Here is an 18,752-nt window from a genome sequence, read left to right as displayed (position 1 = left end):
AGAGCCATTGTCCTGCGGAAAGCCTTGGATAACATTAGAATCAAGGTAACATTTGATAGGAACTGAGAATGATCAACGTCACCAACGCTAGTGAGCTTCCGTCCGTTGCTGGCTGCGAAGGTAGCTTGTTATGATTTTGTTAAGGTCTCATCTAGCGAGTCTATGTCGGTGACCATCCATGGCTAAGTATGATCAAGTCAAATTTCTCGTGGTATACATAGTCATATTCGGTAGGAGCAGAATTACATCATCCTACAGCTGCGACGGCTACAATTTCAAGGACTCATGAATTCACTGATGAGATTCTGCTTTCGCCACTGGCAGGAAACGGAGTGTCTATTTGGGCTCATTCAACTTATTAGTGGGTGCGTGAGACAGAATATTTTTAAAGCTTGTCTGACTTCAATGAAGGATGCAGAAACGGACAACATTTCTAACTCGTCGTTGTTGTTCACGAGTGCGAGGATGTTGATGCATTGATGGCTGACAGGGACGGTGACATCGACGCGGGCTCGTGTTTTCGAATACTTGTGTAATGCCGATAAATTATAGAACACAATGGTACAATCCTCCATACCTGAGACATTGATGCTGTTGAATAACTCGGCAACAGCGTATGCGGCACTGTCAGCAAGATAATATAGAAAGCAGGCTTTGGTGGAGAATGATGATACCCGGAGTATGGCACACATGGTCAGTCAAAACTTATACCGCCACAAAGCGCGATCACACTTAACAGTTGTACCATGCGCAAGTGCAGGACACAAAGAATGAATGCTGCCTTCCCCATGTGTCGTGGGCTATCAGGAGCTGATCAAGCACAATCTCTGGCTAGCGCTTGAGACCCGTATGTCAACTGTCTTCCTGATACGGTTCAATAGTAGGCCTCTGCCCAATGTGGACTAGTAAGCATCAAGGATTAATACCAACGCTATACCGTGCCTGCCATGTATCGAGCTAACCGTAATACGTCACAGGGCCTTGGTTATATGTCTAATTTATACCCCACCATAACGCGTTAGAGGAGGTCAGCCACTCCAACACACAGGCATCCGATGATGGGCCACTGGTTGCTAACTTTGCAACTGCGGCGGTATGTCACTCACGATCCACGCCATACGGTTGCCTCTATATACACAGATATAGTTTCGGTGTTCAAGAACTCATCGATGCACTAACCAAGCTCAGGTGCTTACCAATGAAGCCGTTCAGCCTTTAAAAAGAGTTTCAAGATTGGCCGCAGCACTTCAAACCCCATGTCTCAGTGCTCTATGATGCAGACGCTTGTCCTGTACGACGCCCTCTCCAACCTACCAGGCAATAACTTTTCAGCCAACCCCGCAAAGCCGAGGTCAGTAATTCATATTCTGTATGTCACACTTTGATATCTGACCAGCCTGCTGGGCCCTAGGTTCGTTTTGAGCTACAAGGGTCTTCCGTTCGTGACCGCCTGGGTCGAATACTCAGACATCTCGATCGCTATGAGGGCCATCGGCGCAAAGCCAAACAAACGCTCAGACGGCTCGGATTTTTGCACTGTTCCCGTCCTCAAAGACCCCAACACCGGCGCCCTCATCAGTGACTCCCTTGAAATCGCCTCCTACCTCGAGAAGACATATCCTGAGAAGGCCATTTTTCCCAACAACTCAGAATCCTTGATACGCGAGTTCAACTCCGCCCATATCAGACTCATTCTACCTGCTTTTAAGTCTATCTTCGTACGCTCCGCAGAAATATTGAGTCCCGCCAGTGCTAAGTTCTTCATCAAAGTTCGTTCCATAGACATCCCGCTGCCTTGGGATGCGACTTACGATAAAGACTGGGCCCTACTAGAGAAGGGGTTCAATACTACTTACGAATGGTACCAGAAGACAGACGGGAAGTGGTACATGGGTGACACTTTTTCGTATGCAGATATCATTGTAGCTTGTTATTTGCTGTGGTTCAAACGAGTACTGAAGGAGGATGAGTGGGTCAGGATCAGTTCTTGGAATGGAGGGAAATGGGCTCAAGTTCTCGCAGATGTTGAGAAGGAGTGCGGATTAGCGTAGGAGACTGCGTGTAGTATTATAGCAGTTTTTTCGGAGACATTGAGAACAATGATAAATTCCTTCAACAGGACGACCCAGCCTGGCCACCGTTCACGAAATGTGCACCACGTGTCTGGCTTAGATCAATGTTATGTGGGCCTGGACCTCCTGAGCCTGAGATTGGACTAACTTACTAATAACATGGATAGCAGTGCACACGGTTAGTTAGGCTGAGTCATTGATGCAACTTATACAGCCACCAAGCACGCATCATTTTGTACAATGCGTGCAGGCCACAAATGGCGGGCGCTTGACACCCGTACGTGAACCTCTTCTCGATGACTCAACGTCCTAGACCTCTTAGTACGCATCAAGGATCAATACCCCACCATAACATGCGTCGCGTTAGAGGAGGTCAGCCACTCCGACACAGCTTCCGATGACACCACTGGTTGCTAACTTTCAAACTGCGGCGGTACATCGCCCATAATCCATGCTACATGGAGGTATAGTTTTGATGTTCAAGCATGCTAACCAAGCTAGATGCTTACCAATGATGCTGCTCAGCCTTCAAAAAGAGTCTCAAGATTGGCCGTAGCACTTCAAACCCCACGTCTTAACACACCATGACGCAGACACTTGTCCTGTATGACATCCTCTCCAACCTACCAGGCAATAACTGGTCACCCAACCCCGCAAAGCCGAGGTCAGTAATCCATGTCCTGTATGTCACTTTGATATCTGACCAAGGTCTTCTATGCCTCAGGTACATTTTGAACTACAAGGGTCTTCCATTCGTGACAGTCTGGGTCGAATACTCAGACATCTCGATCGCTATGAAGGCTATCGGTGCAAAGCCAAACAAACGTTCAGACGGCACGGATGTTTACACCGTCCCCGTCCTCAGCGACCCTAACACCGGTGCCCTCATCAGTGACTCCCTCGAAATCGCCTCCTACCTCGAAAAGACATATCCCGAGAAGGCCATTTTTCCCGACAACTCAGAATCCTTGATACGCGAGTTCGACTCTGCCCATTTCAGATTCATTGTACCTGGTGTAAAGCCTATCTTCGCACGCTCCACAGAAATAATGAGTCCCGCCAGTGCGAAGTTCTTCATCAAAGTTCGTTCGATAGACGTGCCGCTGCCTTGGGATGCGACCTACAGTGAAGACTGGGCCCTACTAGAGAGGGGGTACAATACTGCTTACGAATGGTACCAGAAGACAGACGGGAAGTGGTTCATGGGCGACACTTTTTCGTATGCAGACATCATCGTGGCTTCTTGTCTGTTGTGGTTCAAACGAGTTTTGAAGGAGGATGAGTGGGTCAGGATCAGTTCTTGGAATGGGGGGAAATGGGGCCAACTTCTGGTGGATGTTGAGAAGGAGTGCAAATTGGCGTAGAGGATTGCACATACTATCACATTCATTTCGGAGACATTTCAAACAATGATAAGTTCCTTCCACAGGTCAACCCAGGCCAGCATCATAGTCACAAAGTGTGCACGCTAAGCTTAGGTCGTGTGGACCCCCTGAGCCAGGATTTGGCACGAAAAGTGGCAGGGAACAGCACTCATCTGAGCCGCCTAAGTAACCACTCATAGGAAGAAAGCACAAGCTTACGCACCAACAAAACCCCCAAAAATCAACGTATTGCGAATGTCGCAAGTCATACATTACTTTCCAATTTTAGGGGTCTTCCGTCTTCGTCGTGTCAGATCCTTTGCAGAATCAAATACACCTACATAATCTACAATATTTGATGGGTTTCGTCATTAGCGGAGATGTCTGGTTCCTACAGTGATTGAGGGTTGCGCAAAAGTACAATGTCATGGTGTCATTGATGGTGAGCGATCGTAAGACTTACATTTCCCATTTCCGAATAATGTACGACTCATCGCATCAAGACGAAATCCTATCAATGGCACTACGCGTTGAGCCAGAAAAATCACAATGTGTTCCGTTCGTTGATGGCTTGGACCCGATGATACCTTGACATTATTGGCCAGTGCGCAGCTGTAGCAAGGTCCGGCAAGGTCCGGATATTCTTCCACGGCCACATTGATGCCTTCCGAGGCGGGCGGAAATGTCCGTGCTAAATCTATCTTTAGACAAGCATCCGGGCGGAGATGTCCGAGAACCATGCTAAATCTATCTTTAGGCGACGGGCGGAGATGTTTGAGAAGAACTGTTTTCTAACTGTATGCTTTATGTACGCTTCCTCAACTGATTCTCCACTTGTATGCATGCATACATGAGGGCTGGCAATGCTAGGTGAGCATGCATAACTATTGTTCTAGTATCCCTGGCTTTGTATCAAAGCTTATGACGGTATAGCCTCCACCACTGAGACAGGACCCAGACAGGACCCAGAGTAGACTCTACGTAGACTGGACCTAGAGTTTCCATGTTCCGGACGTCCTCGGACTAACTTACTGACATAGATAGCAGCGCAAACGGTTAGTCAGGCTGAGTCATCTAGACTACGAAGCGCGCATCACATTTTGTACAATGCGCAAGTGCAGGCCACAAAAAAGGAATGGCTGCCTCCCTTGTGTGTAGTGGGCTGCTGGGAGCTGATCAACTATAACCGGTTTAACCTCTGGCGGGTGTTTCACACCCGTAAGTGAACCTTCTTCAATGTCCTAGGCCTCTTACTAACATGTATCAAGGATCTCGATCAATACCAACACCATACTTTGTGCCTGCAACCGCCAATGCGCCCAATTGGTTGCATCTCCAATTCATACCCCCGTTAGAGGAGGTCAGGCACTCCAACGCAGCATCTAATGACACCACTGACTTCTAACAAGGTACGAGCTTTATCCCATTCCCATATGTATTTGATTCCTCTGGCACGACGGCGCCTTTTTATTCTGGTCCTATCGTTATCAATCTTTCCAACTGCGGCGGTACTACATCGCCCATAATCCGTGCTGCATAGAGGTATAGTTCCGGTGTTCGAGGATGTTAACCAAGCTCAGGTGCTTACCAATGAAGCCCCTCAGCCTTTAAAAAGAGTCTCAAGATTGGCCGTAGCACTTCAAACCGCACGTCTTAGTACACCATGACGCAGACACTTGTCCTATATGATATCGTCTCCAACCTACCAGGCATTAGCTGGTCGCCCAACCCCGCAAAGCCAAGGTCAGTAATTTATGTTCTGTGTGTCACTTTGATATCTGACCAAAGTCTACTACGTCTCAGGTTCGTTTTGAGCTACAAGGGTCTTCCGTTCGTGACTGTCTGGGTCGAATACGCAGACATCTCGATCGCTATGCAGGCCATCGGTGCAAAGCCAGACAAACGTTTAGACGGCACGGATGTTTACCCCATCCCGGTCCTCAGCGACCCTAACACCGGTGCCCTCATCACCGACTCCCTCGAAATCGCCTCCTACCTCGAGAAGACATATCCCGAGAAGCCTATTTTTCCTAACAACTCGGAATCTGCGATACGCGAGTTCAACTCTGCCCATTTGGACCAAATCATCACGCCTTCTATCAAGTCTATCTGGGTACGCTCCACGGAAATCATGAGTCCCGCCAGTGTGAAGTTCTTCACCAAAGCTCGTTCCATTGACATCGCGCTGCCTTGGGATGACAGTTACGGTGAAGACTGGGCCCTGCTAGAGAAGGGGTACAAGAATACTGTTTACGATTGGTACCAGAAGACAGACGGGAAGTGGTTCATGGGTGACACTTTTTCCTATGCAGACATCGTCGTGGCTTGTTACTTGCTGTGGTTCAAACGAGTTCTGAAGGAAGATGAGTGGGCCAGGATCAGTTCCTGGAATGGAGGGAAATGGGCCCAACTTCTTGCAGATGTTGAGAAGAAATGCAAATTGGCGTAGAAAGAAGAGGTGCAAATTGGCGTAGAAGCTTATGTGTACTATAGCAGTTATCTTGAAGACGTTTCAAACAATGACAAGTTCGTTCAATAGGTCAACCCAGGCCACCGTCGCACAGCGGGGACGGTACTCAAGTACTCACGAGTCACGACTTGGAAGAACCAGAACATCAGAAATAACTGGGCGCAGGCTCGTGATGTGGATTTCTTGTATTTGTACCCAAAACGATATGAAATATCGAATCTATACGTCTTTGATTCCGTCAGTAGGTCGGACGTCCCGAAACTTTACTGCCTTCTCTGTTGCGGTAAATTTTACCCCCTTGCTCACTCGCCCACATTTATCTGCGGTGGCCTGCACAGAATCTGCCTTACAAAGTGATAGTGCAAGTGACATGATCCTCGTCGAATGTATAAATTAGCACGAGCGAGATCTTCACCAAAAGCCTCTGGAATTAGAAACCAAGGTAGATGAAGTGGAGCAGGGTTGCCAGTGGGAACAGCGGTGGGTAACCACAAGGAGTCGGCGGTGGAAGAATCAGGGTGATCGACAATTAAAACAGCCAGTGGGGTGCCAAAATTGTTCAAGGCCGGACCGCGAGAGGGGAAGAGCACATCGCCCGCCAGCAGAGGAAAGAGTAAATCAAGTGAGGCAATAGTCCATTGCAAATATATGTTGGGTAGGGCAGTGGCAGGGAACAGTACTGATCTGAGCCGCCTAACTTAGTAACCATTTAAAGGGAGAAAAGCACAAGCTTGCGCACCAACTGCGATAAACCCCCAAAATCAAGGTATTGCGAAGGTCGCAAGTCATAGTATATTACTTTTCTAATTTTAGGGGTCTTCCGCCTTCGTCGTATCAGATCATTTGCAGATTCAAATACACCTACACAATCCACAATGATAGGTAAGTTCGTCGTTAGCGGAGATGTCCGGTTCCTACAGTGATTAAGGGTTGCGCAAAAGTACAATGTCATGATGAACGATCGTAAGACTTATATTTCCCATTTTTCCGAACAATGTCCAATGACTCATCGCATCAAGACGAATTCCTATCAATAGCACTACGCGTTTAGTCGGCAAAATCACAATGTGTTCCGTCCGTTGATGGCTTCGACCCGACGATAGCTGACAGATCCTTGACATTATTGGCCAGGGAATTGAGAACGTCGATCTAGCAGGAAGGCTGTTGAAGTACGATGCCATCACCAAGATCCGTGTACCTCGGCAAAGATTCGATAGATAGTTTTGCCTAGCGCACAATCGACAATGAACGGCCTGCTAGGTAGATCTGTTCATCAATCTACCACATACGAGGGTAACGCACCGAAGTCACTGACTCGGTGTATCTGTGCATCGACCGAAAGGTAGCAGCTAAGTTCGAATGATGAGTCATGTCGTGTGAGTGACTCATCGTGGACGAACGACGGCATCGGACGGTCACTCTGGGATTTTGAACATTAGACTGTGACACACTGCCAGAACAGTGAATGCCATAGCCTACCTGTCGAGAAACTGCCGGAAGTAAAAAAATTTCAAGCAGCGAGTTTGACAAAAAAGCACCGACTTGAACCTGATCGTCCGGAAGCGAACCAGTGGATGATCACTCCTGCAAGAATTATTTTGGAACCAGGGGAATTCCCTGCGGTCTGCCAGGTGATCCGATTTCACATGTTTGACAAATGACATGAAGTGTAGCGACTGGTAGTGGTACATAGGCTACACCACGTCTGGTCGACCATTACAAATTTAATATTATAGAGTTCTTGGTGCTGCCAACGAGCATATTCAAATAAAGCTCTACAACAATCTACCGGTCCTCACGATTACCGTGGCCCTCGAATTCGACGAGTACCAGTAGTAGACTCCAACACACACCCAACTACCAGGACTGTACAAGCTTTATTTTGTAACATACTATGCTAGTCACTGGCAGCGTATGCTATGATCACTAGCCAGTACTACTTGCGTTCGTGTATGGGTGTCGTACGCGCGCGGTAGTATACATGAGAATAAGGTATCCAAATTGTAACACAATGAAGCCAAAAGAAAAGTAAGCGACAACACCCGAAGAAGAAATAACTATGTCCAACAAATAGCCTTAGGTATCAGAAGAACGTACGGTATGGTTCACGAATCACAGCACAGAACAACGAATGTGACGGAAGTGAAGTGAAGAGGATGGATCCTTCATTGTCGTTGCACGTTGAAACCATTCCGAGACGAATGTTTCTCGCTCGATTGGCGAGCACGGCCAGGAAGCACAGTGACGTGACGCGAGCCACCATTGGAAACGCCTAGCATAGTACGGTCACCATTCACAATGATAGATTCCTTCTCAGCAACTCCGTTCTTTTCGAATTGAGCACGTTTGGCATTGGCCGGACCCAGGGTCTGTGAAGGGAGACGCTTGAAAGCAGGCCGGAACATTTCGCCCTCCGAGCTTCCTGTGCAGTCAGAGGCAACAGATGACTCTCTTGACCCATCTCTTGACCCGCTTTGAGTGCTTGAACTTCCCATGCTGCTCACACGAGGTACAGGCAACGAAATGGACACCCCATTCATTGGTGGCGCAGCTCCCTTCATGGGAGGCAGATGAGACATGAATGCCTGCGAAAGTGACGATGCCGACGAGGAGCTTGAAGGACGGCTGGCGTTCAAATCAAAACCGATATTCAACTGCGAATGTGTGGTATCTGTGCGACGATTAGTGCCACGTGCACCGGAAGAAACAGATGCAGGTGGGTTTCCCCGCGTACCTCGCCGTTTTGGGAGGTTGAGGTTGAGCGATGCGTTGCGAGCATTGACAGCAGCTTCATAGCTCCGAAGATCTTCAGGGTTGCCATGGAGCGTCATGCGAGTTCCCTCTCCATTACCGTTTGCCATACCAGGAAGGGCTCGTTCTACGGTAGGCGTTTTGGAACTTGGAAGAGAGGACACACGAACTCTTCGGCGTGAAGAGGGAGATTGCGGCATGGTGCCCGGCACTTCTGAGCCAGCGAGTTGAGGTCCACTCATAGGCGTGCGTATGAATGCCTTCCACATGAAGTCGTCACGACCTAGACCAGGTGTGGGCAACGCAGAGAGTGACATGCCGCGATCTCTGAGCTGCTGCTGTGATAGTGCCTTGGGCGGCATCGGAGTAACGTTCGGCGAATGAGGTCGCATATTCATTGCAGCGTTTGAGAAGAAAGGTACACCATCTGTTGAGAGCCCAGCAAGGACATTTGGGTCGTCAATAGACATGAGTCCAAATGCGGAGGAGAACCCGCCTTCACCGACTCGAGAATGTTCATCGGACTGCTGGTCGTGGGATTCAGGTGCAGAGGTAGAGGACATCGAGTCTCTTCGGCGTTGAGGGTCAAGCAGCATTCGCTGTTGAAAGTCCTCTGAAACGCCCTGGTACATATCCCCCGCCGAGAGGGGGAGATGGACGTTGGACGAAGTAGCGCTAGAAGGCATGGATTGCGAAGCGCTACTGCCGTCACTGTAATCAACGGAGTCTCGGCGAGGCCGGTAGGCTAATCCAATGAAGGGCCCAGTGAACATTTCTGAGTTGAAGTTATCTAAACCGTCCGCACCATATTGATTTTGTGAGAAAGCTTCATCCAAAGACGCGAACTGGGGTTGACTAGTTTGTATAGTAGTCAACCCCGGGTTTGTGCTCTCGCCCCATCCAAGCCAATTGTTGGAAGGTTGGTTGTGGTCCGTGTAAAGCTCAGGTAGAAGTGCCGGTGAACCTTGGGGATTTGCAAGCATGGGAGCTCCGGCATGACGCATAAGGTCAGCTTGTGCCCGATTTCTTCCAGCAATCTCGGAGTCGGAAGAGAGCGACATGGGAAGATGTACAGGGTTTGCTGACGAAGCATACACATGATTGAAGGAAAACGGGGTTGTGTAAAGCGGATCACCCGAGGAAGTCTCCATACTGGGTACGCTCACTGGGGAAGGACCAAGGATGAAGTCGTCCATTGATAGCCGTCCAGTCCCAAGAGAAGAAGAAAGGGAGGCGGGGCGGGGCACATGATGACCAGGACCACTTGGTGCGGTTTGACGGTGGAATTTCACATAAGTACACCGACCCTTGCGTTGTGAACATTTTGCTAGAACAAGAGTAAGAATAGAATCGTGGGTTTTGGGGCACAAACGTACAACAAGGATTGCAACCGTCGCACGGTAAGCTTGATTGGACGCATTGATCACATGCTTGCTTTGAAGTAGTTGCGCGAGAGGTTGAAGCAGAGCCTTTACGACGACCATTGGTGGCAGTTTGTGGCGGTTTTTCATTTGCATGACACTTGTTGACGTGGCGCGATAAAAGATCGCTGAGGTAGATTAAGTTAACCAAGATCAAATAAACCATTTGGCTGAAGACTTTACCTGCGTGCAAATTGGTCTCCACAATACTGACACTTGTAGGGGCGATCACCTGTATCTGTTGAGGAGCGAGCCGATGTGGGTCAGTAAAATGATGATGGTGGAGGTAGATTGTAAGGACAGGGGGTAAAAGGCTCCCGTGGCAAAGTGGAGCGAAATTAGTGCTAGAATGGAAAAAAGTACATACGTGATCGCATGTGACGAGCGACGTGCTGTGGACGAGTGAAAGTAGCCTGACAGACAGGACATTGATGGTCACCACCCATTGGTATAGAATCTAGTGGATGGTAGTGAGAGTTAGAGAAGAAGTTCCAGAGTTCAAGTCGTGGACGAGTGGATGATACTATCCGATGACACAAACCTTGTACACATATTTATCCTTACCAAAACACCTGGATCTATAACCTTCGGCGTCGGCCGTTTATGATGTCATACATACCTTATCGGTTGACACTGCTTTCTTACATAATATCAAATCTCTTATATCTCCCCTAACTGTCATTCCATTCATTATAGGTTCATCCTACGACTCTGACCTTCTTCCACATCATCCTCTCCATTCTTCACCCTCCACATCATCTTCCCTAAAAATCAAAATAAAAGTTCGAAAAACAAATTGCCGTTCCCGTCGTCAAGACAATGCTGGCAATTTAGCATGTGACGCCATTTGATGTCACCTATTTGCGGGAGATCGTGGCGGAGATCAACCCGCTACAAACACGCACACTGACGTCAGTTCATCAAAACACTCCTACGAAACGTGTCTTCACCTTGGTGCGGAGACGGGCACGAATACTTCAGCATTCGCCCTATCACCGTAAATTTAATCAGTAATCTCTCCGATTCAATCGTCATAGGGCTATAAACATGAATAGCAGATCGCTGCCGGGCGTCTGGTAATAGGCTCCGGAGAAGGCAGGCGTCATGAAAAGGCATTGCATCGAGCGTGATCACCACCCTCGTTGTCCTGTCCCTGTTCTACGGATCTCCGCGACAGGAACAGTGCGAACAACTTCACACTCATCATGATGATGGATAGCGATCTCACGGCCCAACACTGTGGATCGCTTCCTCGTCAGAGTGTGCCGGCATTCTTAAGAAGCCAGGGGAGCTGATGCCAAGTTAGCCCTCCCCTTAATTAGAAACTCCCCGTGTCGCGTCATAAGATGTCTTCAAAATCCGAGGCAGTGACAAAATTAAACGATTCGATCGCAATTGCGATCACTGGCCTCGTCCTCAGGCAACACAGGCAAAGCCGGTGGCTCCCAGGTGATGTCAAGAAAAAGAAAAGGAAGAAAGGCAATGGGCGCTGAAGAAATAAAATAAAATGATACTCAACGGTGTAGTGTTATCCACTCCGATGTACTTCATATCAACTGGGATATAGTGCTTGTTTGGCAGTTTGTACGTGACGGACGCGACGCCCGCGTTCTCCGCGATGACGCGTTGCCCCATCTTAAACAACGTTGCCTGTCATTAAATAGAACCATCAGAAACGTGCACAACACGAGGATCGAAGTCTATGACGCACTTGCACACTAGCGCTGGAATCCAGGGCGAAAATATCGAGCGTTGCAGTTCTCACCCGCGTCGCAACATTAACTGCATCCCAAACACCTCCGAGGGCGAAGCCCTCTGGGACAATGAAATCGAGTTTCTTGTCATCAGTGGGGGAGATGAGCGATAAGGGCGCGAATGTATAAGTCAGGTCCACGGAGGTTGACAACACACGATCGTCCACTTCCCGCAGCGTGGTGTACTCATCGTGGATGAATCCGTGAAAGGCAGAACCACCCGACTTGAGCACTGCGATGCGCAGGAATGTGTGAATACAAGCTCGAGAGTGCAAGGATAAGCTTACCCAAGAGATCGGTGATTCCCGAGGTTACTTTAGCTGAGAGCTTGTCCTTGCCAGCAGAGGCATCGACCTGGGGAGAAAGAAAGGAGTGTTTGATAAGCTCTATATATACGTTTAAGAAAGAGAAGGGTGATAGTGTCTCGACCGAGAGTTGCCGCAGCTCGGCAATTGACGGCAAGGGAACACTCCACTTCAGCGACTTTGATACATAGTTTCGCTCCACCCGCCAAGTCGGAGCTCGAGAAGCATAGATGACGTCCAATTAAAGTCCGTACCTCGACCTCGACCGTCTGTCTGTCATTCCCGTCTCTAATGAATGAATGCGGGTGCGGATGATCATTTGCACCCAAGGCAATGCGAGACCAACGCAACCTCTCCAAGGTAATAAATGCACGGTGTATGTGCGCATACCTGGAAACAATGTGAGTTCCAAGATGCAATGCGAACCGTTCTGGGCTGAGGATGTGGGGTGAAATCTTGGCAAGATCTAGTAATGGCCGCAGTGTCCATCTTGGTTAGCTGGTATCTCCTCTATCGCCGTTACACGTACAATATGTGATGTTCTTCACTATATGATACGTCATGCGGTGAGCTTTAGCTGGACCATCGTACAGATTTACATACTAGAGTCAGTTGCGACAACAACGGAGTTGTCTGCAAACGTGTAGCTGCATACCCAATTATTAGAGACGGTGAAATTTACAGTATACCATGCAAATCACTGACCTGGTCTCGATATCACCTTCTAGGAGTACGCTGACATTGTATTCCACGACTTGGTGAAACTCGCCATCCCGAACAACACGAAAGACGCGAACGAGGTCTTTGCCATATCGAGTGTTTGTTAGAACTGATTCAGACATTATTGGCAACGGGGCTAGGCTCGCAGTTTCAGTTGGTCTTCCAACGTTCAAGACCCCGTTCAACTTGTAGAAGTTTATAGGTTGGCTGCATTAGGGAGACTGTTGCGGCGTAGCGGTATATCACACGCTACTATAATCAGACTGATAAGCGACTGACTATATTAGGCTGAGTAAGCGCTCTGATTTCCCCCTGGTGTCCGTCGAAATCGCATCCCGCTTTTTTACCACATTTCAGTCCGTCCTATAAAGCAGCAGTTTTTCTACCGTAGACGTTTTCCTCGATCTTCCATCGCACCAATGGTGATACTTTACCATCTCCGTTTGATGTCGACGGAGCGAAACCACGGGTACCCGTTCTCGTGCGAACGGCTTATCTTGAGCGTGGGTTATCCGAACAACTACAAGTGCTATCCTTTACTCGCGACCACCCTCAAAATTGAATCATTTCGGTTCTTTCCCAAGGAACCTTTCTTATTAGTACGACGATAAGGGACCAGATAAGGCAGATCGTCGTCCAAGAAAAATGCCATGGATCGATGCGCACAAGTTTTCCTCAAACACGATTGTCAAAGAGCATTTGTATGCTCATGAAGCAATCATGGAGCGCTCAACTTGAGCATACTTCCGAATCCCTGAGGTGCAATAAGACGTTCTCCAAGACACACTGGCCAACTGCTGGGGTCGTCTTGCCCTTATCGCGAAGCTTCGATTTACTTGGACACCACTGTCTGCGGAGGTCCGTTCCAGGTACTCCATGGCGTTGCGTAAATAGGCCTACTCTTCACCGACTGCGGTGCAGGTCCCTTCTCTTATGACGAGATGATGGAATGGCTCAACCACAAGTTGCTCATTTGAATAACTCGGGCCACTAGTCTTCACGCACCAGGACCTGTATTTTGTTGGCGCGATGGTGCGGCCTATTTGTTGGATAAGATCCGGACCATTCTCAGTCCAAGGGTTGGACCGAGAATAGTCGGGACTTTACCCGTCATAGTTCGAGTATATCGACATGTGCTCTGATCAGCATTCCAAATCGTACTTGTGAAGATTTTGACCCGGATCTCACGTTGCGAGTCGATTTAGGTGCTGCGATGTAATACTTTGTATTCGGCAGTTTTTAGGTACCATGTCAGCGAAAAGTACAGAATGTAGAATTCATGACGGACATAAATTCAATTACACCGATTCAGGTCGTGTACATGTGCTCCGTGTTCTTAGGACCCCAGCTGGGACCAATGAAGCAAGGCGACATCGACTGTACTTCCCTGATGCAGACAGTGCCCATCGACGCATCTAACAGACCGCATCCGAGATAAGATTGGTCGCCATTACACCGATTTCCTTTGATGGAATTTGATATCAGAAAGTTACATGAGGACCGGATGACTGTTGGATGACCGCATGAGCATGTGCTTTGAAGCAGGCGCTAACTCGTATCAGTTACCAATACATTTAGAGAGTTTGATTAACCAAGAACCTTCAAAATGAAAGTCGGATATCAAACCCACGTGCAGGCTCGTTGCCTCACGTTTTTGATATTCGAAGTATATAGAATTCAGATGCAGCCCGTGCTACCGTTCGAGGGACTAGTGACGTGGCGCCGCTGAGGTCGGATCGGAGTATACAGAAGCATGATGCACGATATCTGTATCACAAGGCTGCTAGTGGCACTGTAGTACTTGTTGCCGCATGAAGAATGAGCAGGAAAATTTGAAAAGGATAGCCCTCAATGTGATAGCAAAAGCACGCGCGCGGCGGAGGGTTCCATAGACAAGACTCGTGGGTGGTCCAACTCATCGTGCTTCTGGGATGTAATCGTAGTAGAAGCCGAATTCCAAAAATGCATGCTTGAGCTTAAGATTGGCGGGACGTCCGAGGAAACACGACGGCCCAGTGACTCGAGTAAGAGCACCAGACAGGCGTCACCTGCCAGTGCTACACAAACTTTGGTCAGTCAAGTGACGGATGGTAGACATACGTACAGGCATTCGTACGCAAGTGGATCACTTCAATATCATTTACCGGTCACCTGATAATAGACCAACCGCCCCGTATTAGGATTAGCGACGCGATAACGAGCGATAGGTTGGATGACGAGGACGAACGGCAGTTGCCGAGGCTCGACCTTGAACTTTTCTCAAAGTTGCTTATCCGCCTTAACTTGCGGCCAGCCTATATATCATCGTTCGATGTCATCCTTAGCTCATTTCATAGATAGCAACATCCTGGATAATCCCTGAGATTTTGCCCTTGTCGAGATGTACGTCTGAGCGCTAGCTCTTGGGACCATTTGGGTAAACACGGGTCATCGTCGGAACAGCTTGTTCCTTCCCTGCGTCATTTTATTAATCTTCTCACCTCAGGTCACGTTTTCGGACCTGGAGTACAGGGAGGTATAGCGGCGATAATCGCCAGCGTCCATGATGGTGTCAACGAGAGGTTTCAGGCATTAGTAGCCACCTAGAATTTCCTCGTTCACCCATAACTGAGTCAAAGTTCGAAGAAGTGATTAAATCTCAAAAATCACCTCAAGAAATTGTGAACAGGTGCGAATATTGGCCGAAGCTGATCATCATTAGCAATGACAGCATCTCCCTCAACGAACACATTTCGGAGATCTGGACTATCCTTGCATCCTACGAGACAACCACGCCACTCTCTGCGAATTTATCATTAATCACTATCGTTGTAAACAATTCATGTGCACTTTCCTCTACCAGAAGACACGTCATATGCATATGGCCCAAAAGTCAGCTGACTGGACGCCCGCGTCCAATGAACTCTCCGAAATGCGCTGGCTTGGCGCTCCTCATTAGTGCTCATTAATACACATACTTCCTGACAAAGATGTACGCGCAAGCAAGGCTCATCAGACAATCAAGTTATCCACTTGGAAGCTTCCAGCAAGACAATGTACTCATGAGCTTAGTTTCTCGGTCACCTCATCATGGCGCTAGAATATCATGCGGCTGAGGCCCAGAAAATGTAGAGCGAGGGGGCACAGTGGGATTTAAGAGGGCTACCGGAAAGTTTCAGATTGTTGCGCTGGCGTCGTGAAGACTTTGCTGATAAAGATAACGCTCGCCTCAAAATTCAACAAATTCACTACCGATTTTGATGATGCGTTGCTATTCTATGTTGGTATCCTGCAGGTAAGTTCATCCCCCATTGTGGTGCCGCACTGCTTATGTTTAATGTAGATTTGTATAATTCAGATAAGTCCGACGATTTGGGTCGCGAACCTTACTCTTGCGGCACTTAAAAGGCATTGTTGCATGGCATGCAACCATCGCTTGTGATACCGACGTATTCCAAAATCACTCGTGGCGCACTTTCCCTCGGTTTTCTGGAGATCCCTCATGCCAGTTTTGATATCGCCAACTTAGATGACACCTGCGAGGCATATTTCATTGTAACTTCTTCAAAGCCCTTGTCTGCTTACAAAGATCTAGTCAAATCAATTATGATATCCCTACTCCCACAAACCTTCCCTGGCACCGTTCATGTTCTAGATGCGTGGTTTTTGAAATTTCCCTTTCAGATGATCATGTAGCGGCTCTAGACAAGCTACTCGAACTGACAAGCATTATCATCAATGATTGCATGGCCTGAGATTTACTAAGCACAGATCATTAGATAACATCAGATTTCTTGTCTCGGCCACGTTCTCAAATGTATGCCATCTTGTTCTCGCCATTCAGGTTGTGAGTTTTGAACAGATTGGATTGTTCTTCTGCATTACTACGCAGCACTGTACTTGGATGTGTAAAACATACCAAGTAGAAAGATTGTAACAGCATAAATTGGTCGTCAAATCAGGAACCTCAAACCCGGGCTTTGGCTCTCCCGATGGCTAGATGATGCCTGCAGCCAGTGAGTGACAGAAGCAATTCACACACCAAGATTGACAGTATTGCCTAGCATCTGCCATGTGGAGAACGATAGACTCGACGAAGGCACCATCATGACATGGAATATTTGCAATGCATTCTCGCGACAAAGCAACGGTTAAGCAGGCCACTTACATAGTTCCCGCTACCGTTAGGGAGTGGGCCTTGTATACCATACATGTCTGGTCCGGAGGGTTCATGTGAGATTTGTTGGCACCTGAACAATCATCAGGATCGCTCTCTCCAAACCTGAAGGTCCGAGGTTCTAAATCTCACGGATACATTTCATATGAAGTGAGAAACTATCTGTCCATGCCCTCGTGCGACACCATGACCCCATGGCTGTGAGAGAGCGAGGTGGTGGCTTGAGGCGACAGGGAATAGGACAGCGGCACTTTGAGGCATTTTAGAGATTGACCGAAACAAGCGACCTTGTAATTCAACCTCTTCTGTTTTGTTGTGACCTACATGTGAGACTGCAATAGGCTCACTGAGAATTATGCAAGCGGCCGCATCGCACATATGCCGGTTATATGTTAGGTCGACAAAATCCGTGGAATCTTTGACAGAACCCCTGAATCAAGGCAATCATGGCAAGAACACCCAAGGATGACATTGAGAATGAGTCGCCGGAAAGCTTTTGCGGTGTTTACATCTATGACCGCTTTGCAGATTCACAACTTTGGTCAATCAAGGCATAATTCCCATGTCGACGGTGTTCATCTTAGCGATAGTAAGGTACCGGATGGAGGCATATCCAACATGGATAAAACGACCGTCATGTTCACCGCTCGTTCACACTCATCCCTCGAAAATGACCGGAGTCGGAGGTTCGTGGACAGCTGGTCGAATGACATCGGTGTCGTGTCGGCAGCTGCGGTGGTATACGATTGGCTTGAGCAAGCGTATTAGAGATTCGCCTATCATTTTTCCAGCACTCACATGAATTGGATAAGAGGCAAGGAGGCCTAACCGATATTGACGAAATATCATGCGAGTCCCCATGATCAGTGATCACCCGGTTACATGCCATGTATCAGCAATCCAGAAAATTGTTTATCTTTCTCCCTGTGATCTCCTTAGCTATGTCGATCGTGTGCGCACTTGCTGGCGTAATACCAAGCAGAAACAAGCTCTAGAATAGATGCTTAGGTACATCAGGCTTATCAGACAAATAAGAGTATCTTGTCCTTTGTAGCACCTATCGATACATTTATCGATGGGATGAACACCATGCCTTGGATACTCTGTGTTGCATCGGATATCCTTGCACTGTGCACTGTGGATTAGTGTAAAACGCTTCCGTAAACTGCGACGGATGGACACAGGAGATTCAAGTTTCACGGTGTGAATTTTCTAAAACTCACCTCGCGTACCTTACAAGGTGAACTTGTCATTTCAATGTATAGCATCGTTTGGAACGTCTCGCAATCCACCAAGTTCCCTTGATGCTCCACGGGTGGGCATTACCAATATCCATTGATTACTTGACATCGGCTACGGGGTTCTGACTGGATTATGTCCAAATATATGGAGTGGGGAGTGAGATATCGAGATGGCTATGTAGGAACGAGGATCCCTTCAATGGCATCAGTGAGTGAACACAAGCGGGACCTGGACAAAGTTAATGGACCTCATCTACTGGAACATCTCTTCCGTAGCGAATGACGTGATCCCACATGCCTCTCAATATATCCTCATGTGGAGATCACAGAATTAGACGTCGTTAGCATAAATCTAGAGTCTAGACAACTGGAAAAGATTATATCTCGTAAGCTCCCGAGAGGAAGAAGCAACGTTCATGCATTACCACATTCGGCCGAAGCCTCGTTATGTCGAGATGGTATGGAATCAATGGAACATTCTTGAGATGCTGTCTTGAG

At 48.0% G+C, this 18,752-nt stretch overlaps 5 protein-coding genes across 5 annotated transcripts; 3 read left to right on the top strand and 2 right to left on the bottom strand.

The window, feature by feature from the left end:
- Positions 1-1,271: 1,271 nt before the first annotated feature.
- Positions 1,272-2,051, top strand: F5891DRAFT_961971 (uncharacterized protein; the record flags this gene model as incomplete). The annotated part of the gene is made up of 2 exons (XM_041375864.1): positions 1,272-1,351; positions 1,412-2,051. 2 exons carry the CDS (start codon positions 1,272-1,274, stop codon positions 2,049-2,051), a joined length of 720 nt encoding a protein of 239 aa, XP_041219720.1.
- Positions 2,052-2,431: 380 nt separating this feature from the next.
- Positions 2,432-3,827, top strand: F5891DRAFT_1063531 (uncharacterized protein). Its single transcript, XM_041363007.1, has 3 exons — positions 2,432-2,734; positions 2,795-3,609; positions 3,660-3,827. Exons 1-2 carry the CDS (start codon positions 2,657-2,659, stop codon positions 3,434-3,436), a joined length of 720 nt encoding a protein of 239 aa, XP_041219719.1. The 5' UTR covers positions 2,432-2,656; the 3' UTR covers positions 3,437-3,609; positions 3,660-3,827.
- Positions 3,828-5,099: 1,272 nt separating this feature from the next.
- On the top strand, positions 5,100-5,885 carry F5891DRAFT_1195558 (uncharacterized protein; the record flags this gene model as incomplete). The annotated part of the gene is made up of 2 exons (XM_041368148.1): positions 5,100-5,179; positions 5,240-5,885. 2 exons carry the CDS (start codon positions 5,100-5,102, stop codon positions 5,883-5,885), a joined length of 726 nt encoding a protein of 241 aa, XP_041219718.1.
- A 2,173-nt stretch (positions 5,886-8,058) lies between these two features.
- F5891DRAFT_1063493 (uncharacterized protein) lies at positions 8,059-10,619 on the bottom strand. The gene is made up of 6 exons (XM_041363006.1): positions 10,446-10,619; positions 10,262-10,316; positions 10,034-10,206; positions 9,463-9,984; positions 9,154-9,402; positions 8,059-9,084 (listed from the first exon to the last, which is right to left on the bottom strand). Exons 1-6 carry the CDS (start codon positions 10,522-10,524, stop codon positions 8,072-8,074), a joined length of 2,091 nt encoding a protein of 696 aa, XP_041219717.1. The 5' UTR covers positions 10,525-10,619; the 3' UTR covers positions 8,059-8,071.
- A 96-nt stretch (positions 10,620-10,715) lies between these two features.
- On the bottom strand, positions 10,716-13,086 carry F5891DRAFT_1063490 (uncharacterized protein). The gene is made up of 9 exons (XM_041363005.1): positions 12,843-13,086; positions 12,741-12,784; positions 12,667-12,684; positions 12,392-12,603; positions 12,120-12,186; positions 11,790-12,064; positions 11,598-11,728; positions 11,029-11,067; positions 10,716-10,969 (listed from the first exon to the last, which is right to left on the bottom strand). Exons 1-9 carry the CDS (start codon positions 12,977-12,979, stop codon positions 10,936-10,938), a joined length of 957 nt encoding a protein of 318 aa, XP_041219716.1. The 5' UTR covers positions 12,980-13,086; the 3' UTR covers positions 10,716-10,935.
- Positions 13,087-18,752: the final 5,666 nt, after the last annotated feature.

The sequence above is a fragment of the Suillus fuscotomentosus genome, assembly GCF_016647785.1.
Source record: "Suillus fuscotomentosus strain FC203 chromosome Unknown F5891scaffold_84, whole genome shotgun sequence".
NCBI classification, from domain to species: Eukaryota; Fungi; Basidiomycota; class Agaricomycetes; order Boletales; family Suillaceae; genus Suillus; species Suillus fuscotomentosus.
This window is presented reverse-complemented; position numbering and strand designations above follow the sequence as displayed.

What these genes read in the sequence shown, in the direction of transcription:
- F5891DRAFT_1063531 (XM_041363007.1), top strand. Translation starts at nt 2,657, where the DNA reads ATGACGCAGACACTTGTCCTGTATGACATCCTCTCCAACCTACCAGGC. An exon ending in CACCCAACCCCGCAAAGCCG is followed by an intron (nt 2,735 to 2,794) that starts AGGTCAGTAATC and finishes CTTCTATGCCTC; the next exon opens with AGGTACATTTTGAACTACAA.
- F5891DRAFT_1063490 (XM_041363005.1), bottom strand. Translation starts at nt 12,979, where the DNA reads ATGTCTGAATCAGTTCTAACAAACACTCGATATGGCAAAGACCTCGTT. An exon ending in ATTCCAGCGCTAGTGTGCAA is followed by an intron (nt 11,729 to 11,789) that starts GTGCGTCATAGA and finishes ATTTAATGACAG; the next exon opens with GCAACGTTGTTTAAGATGGG. An exon ending in GGAGTGGATAACACTACACC is followed by an intron (nt 11,068 to 11,597) that starts GTTGAGTATCAT and finishes TTACGGTGATAG; the next exon opens with GGCGAATGCTGAAGTATTCG.
- F5891DRAFT_1063493 (XM_041363006.1), bottom strand. Translation starts at nt 10,524, where the DNA reads ATGGGTGGTGACCATCAATGTCCTGTCTGTCAGGCTACTTTCACTCGT. An exon ending in GGAGACCAATTTGCACGCAG is followed by an intron (nt 10,207 to 10,261) that starts GTAAAGTCTTCA and finishes AATCTACCTCAG; the next exon opens with CGATCTTTTATCGCGCCACG. An exon ending in TTTCTCACAAAATCAATATG is followed by an intron (nt 9,403 to 9,462) that starts GTGCGGACGGTT and finishes TCATTGGATTAG; the next exon opens with CCTACCGGCCTCGCCGAGAC.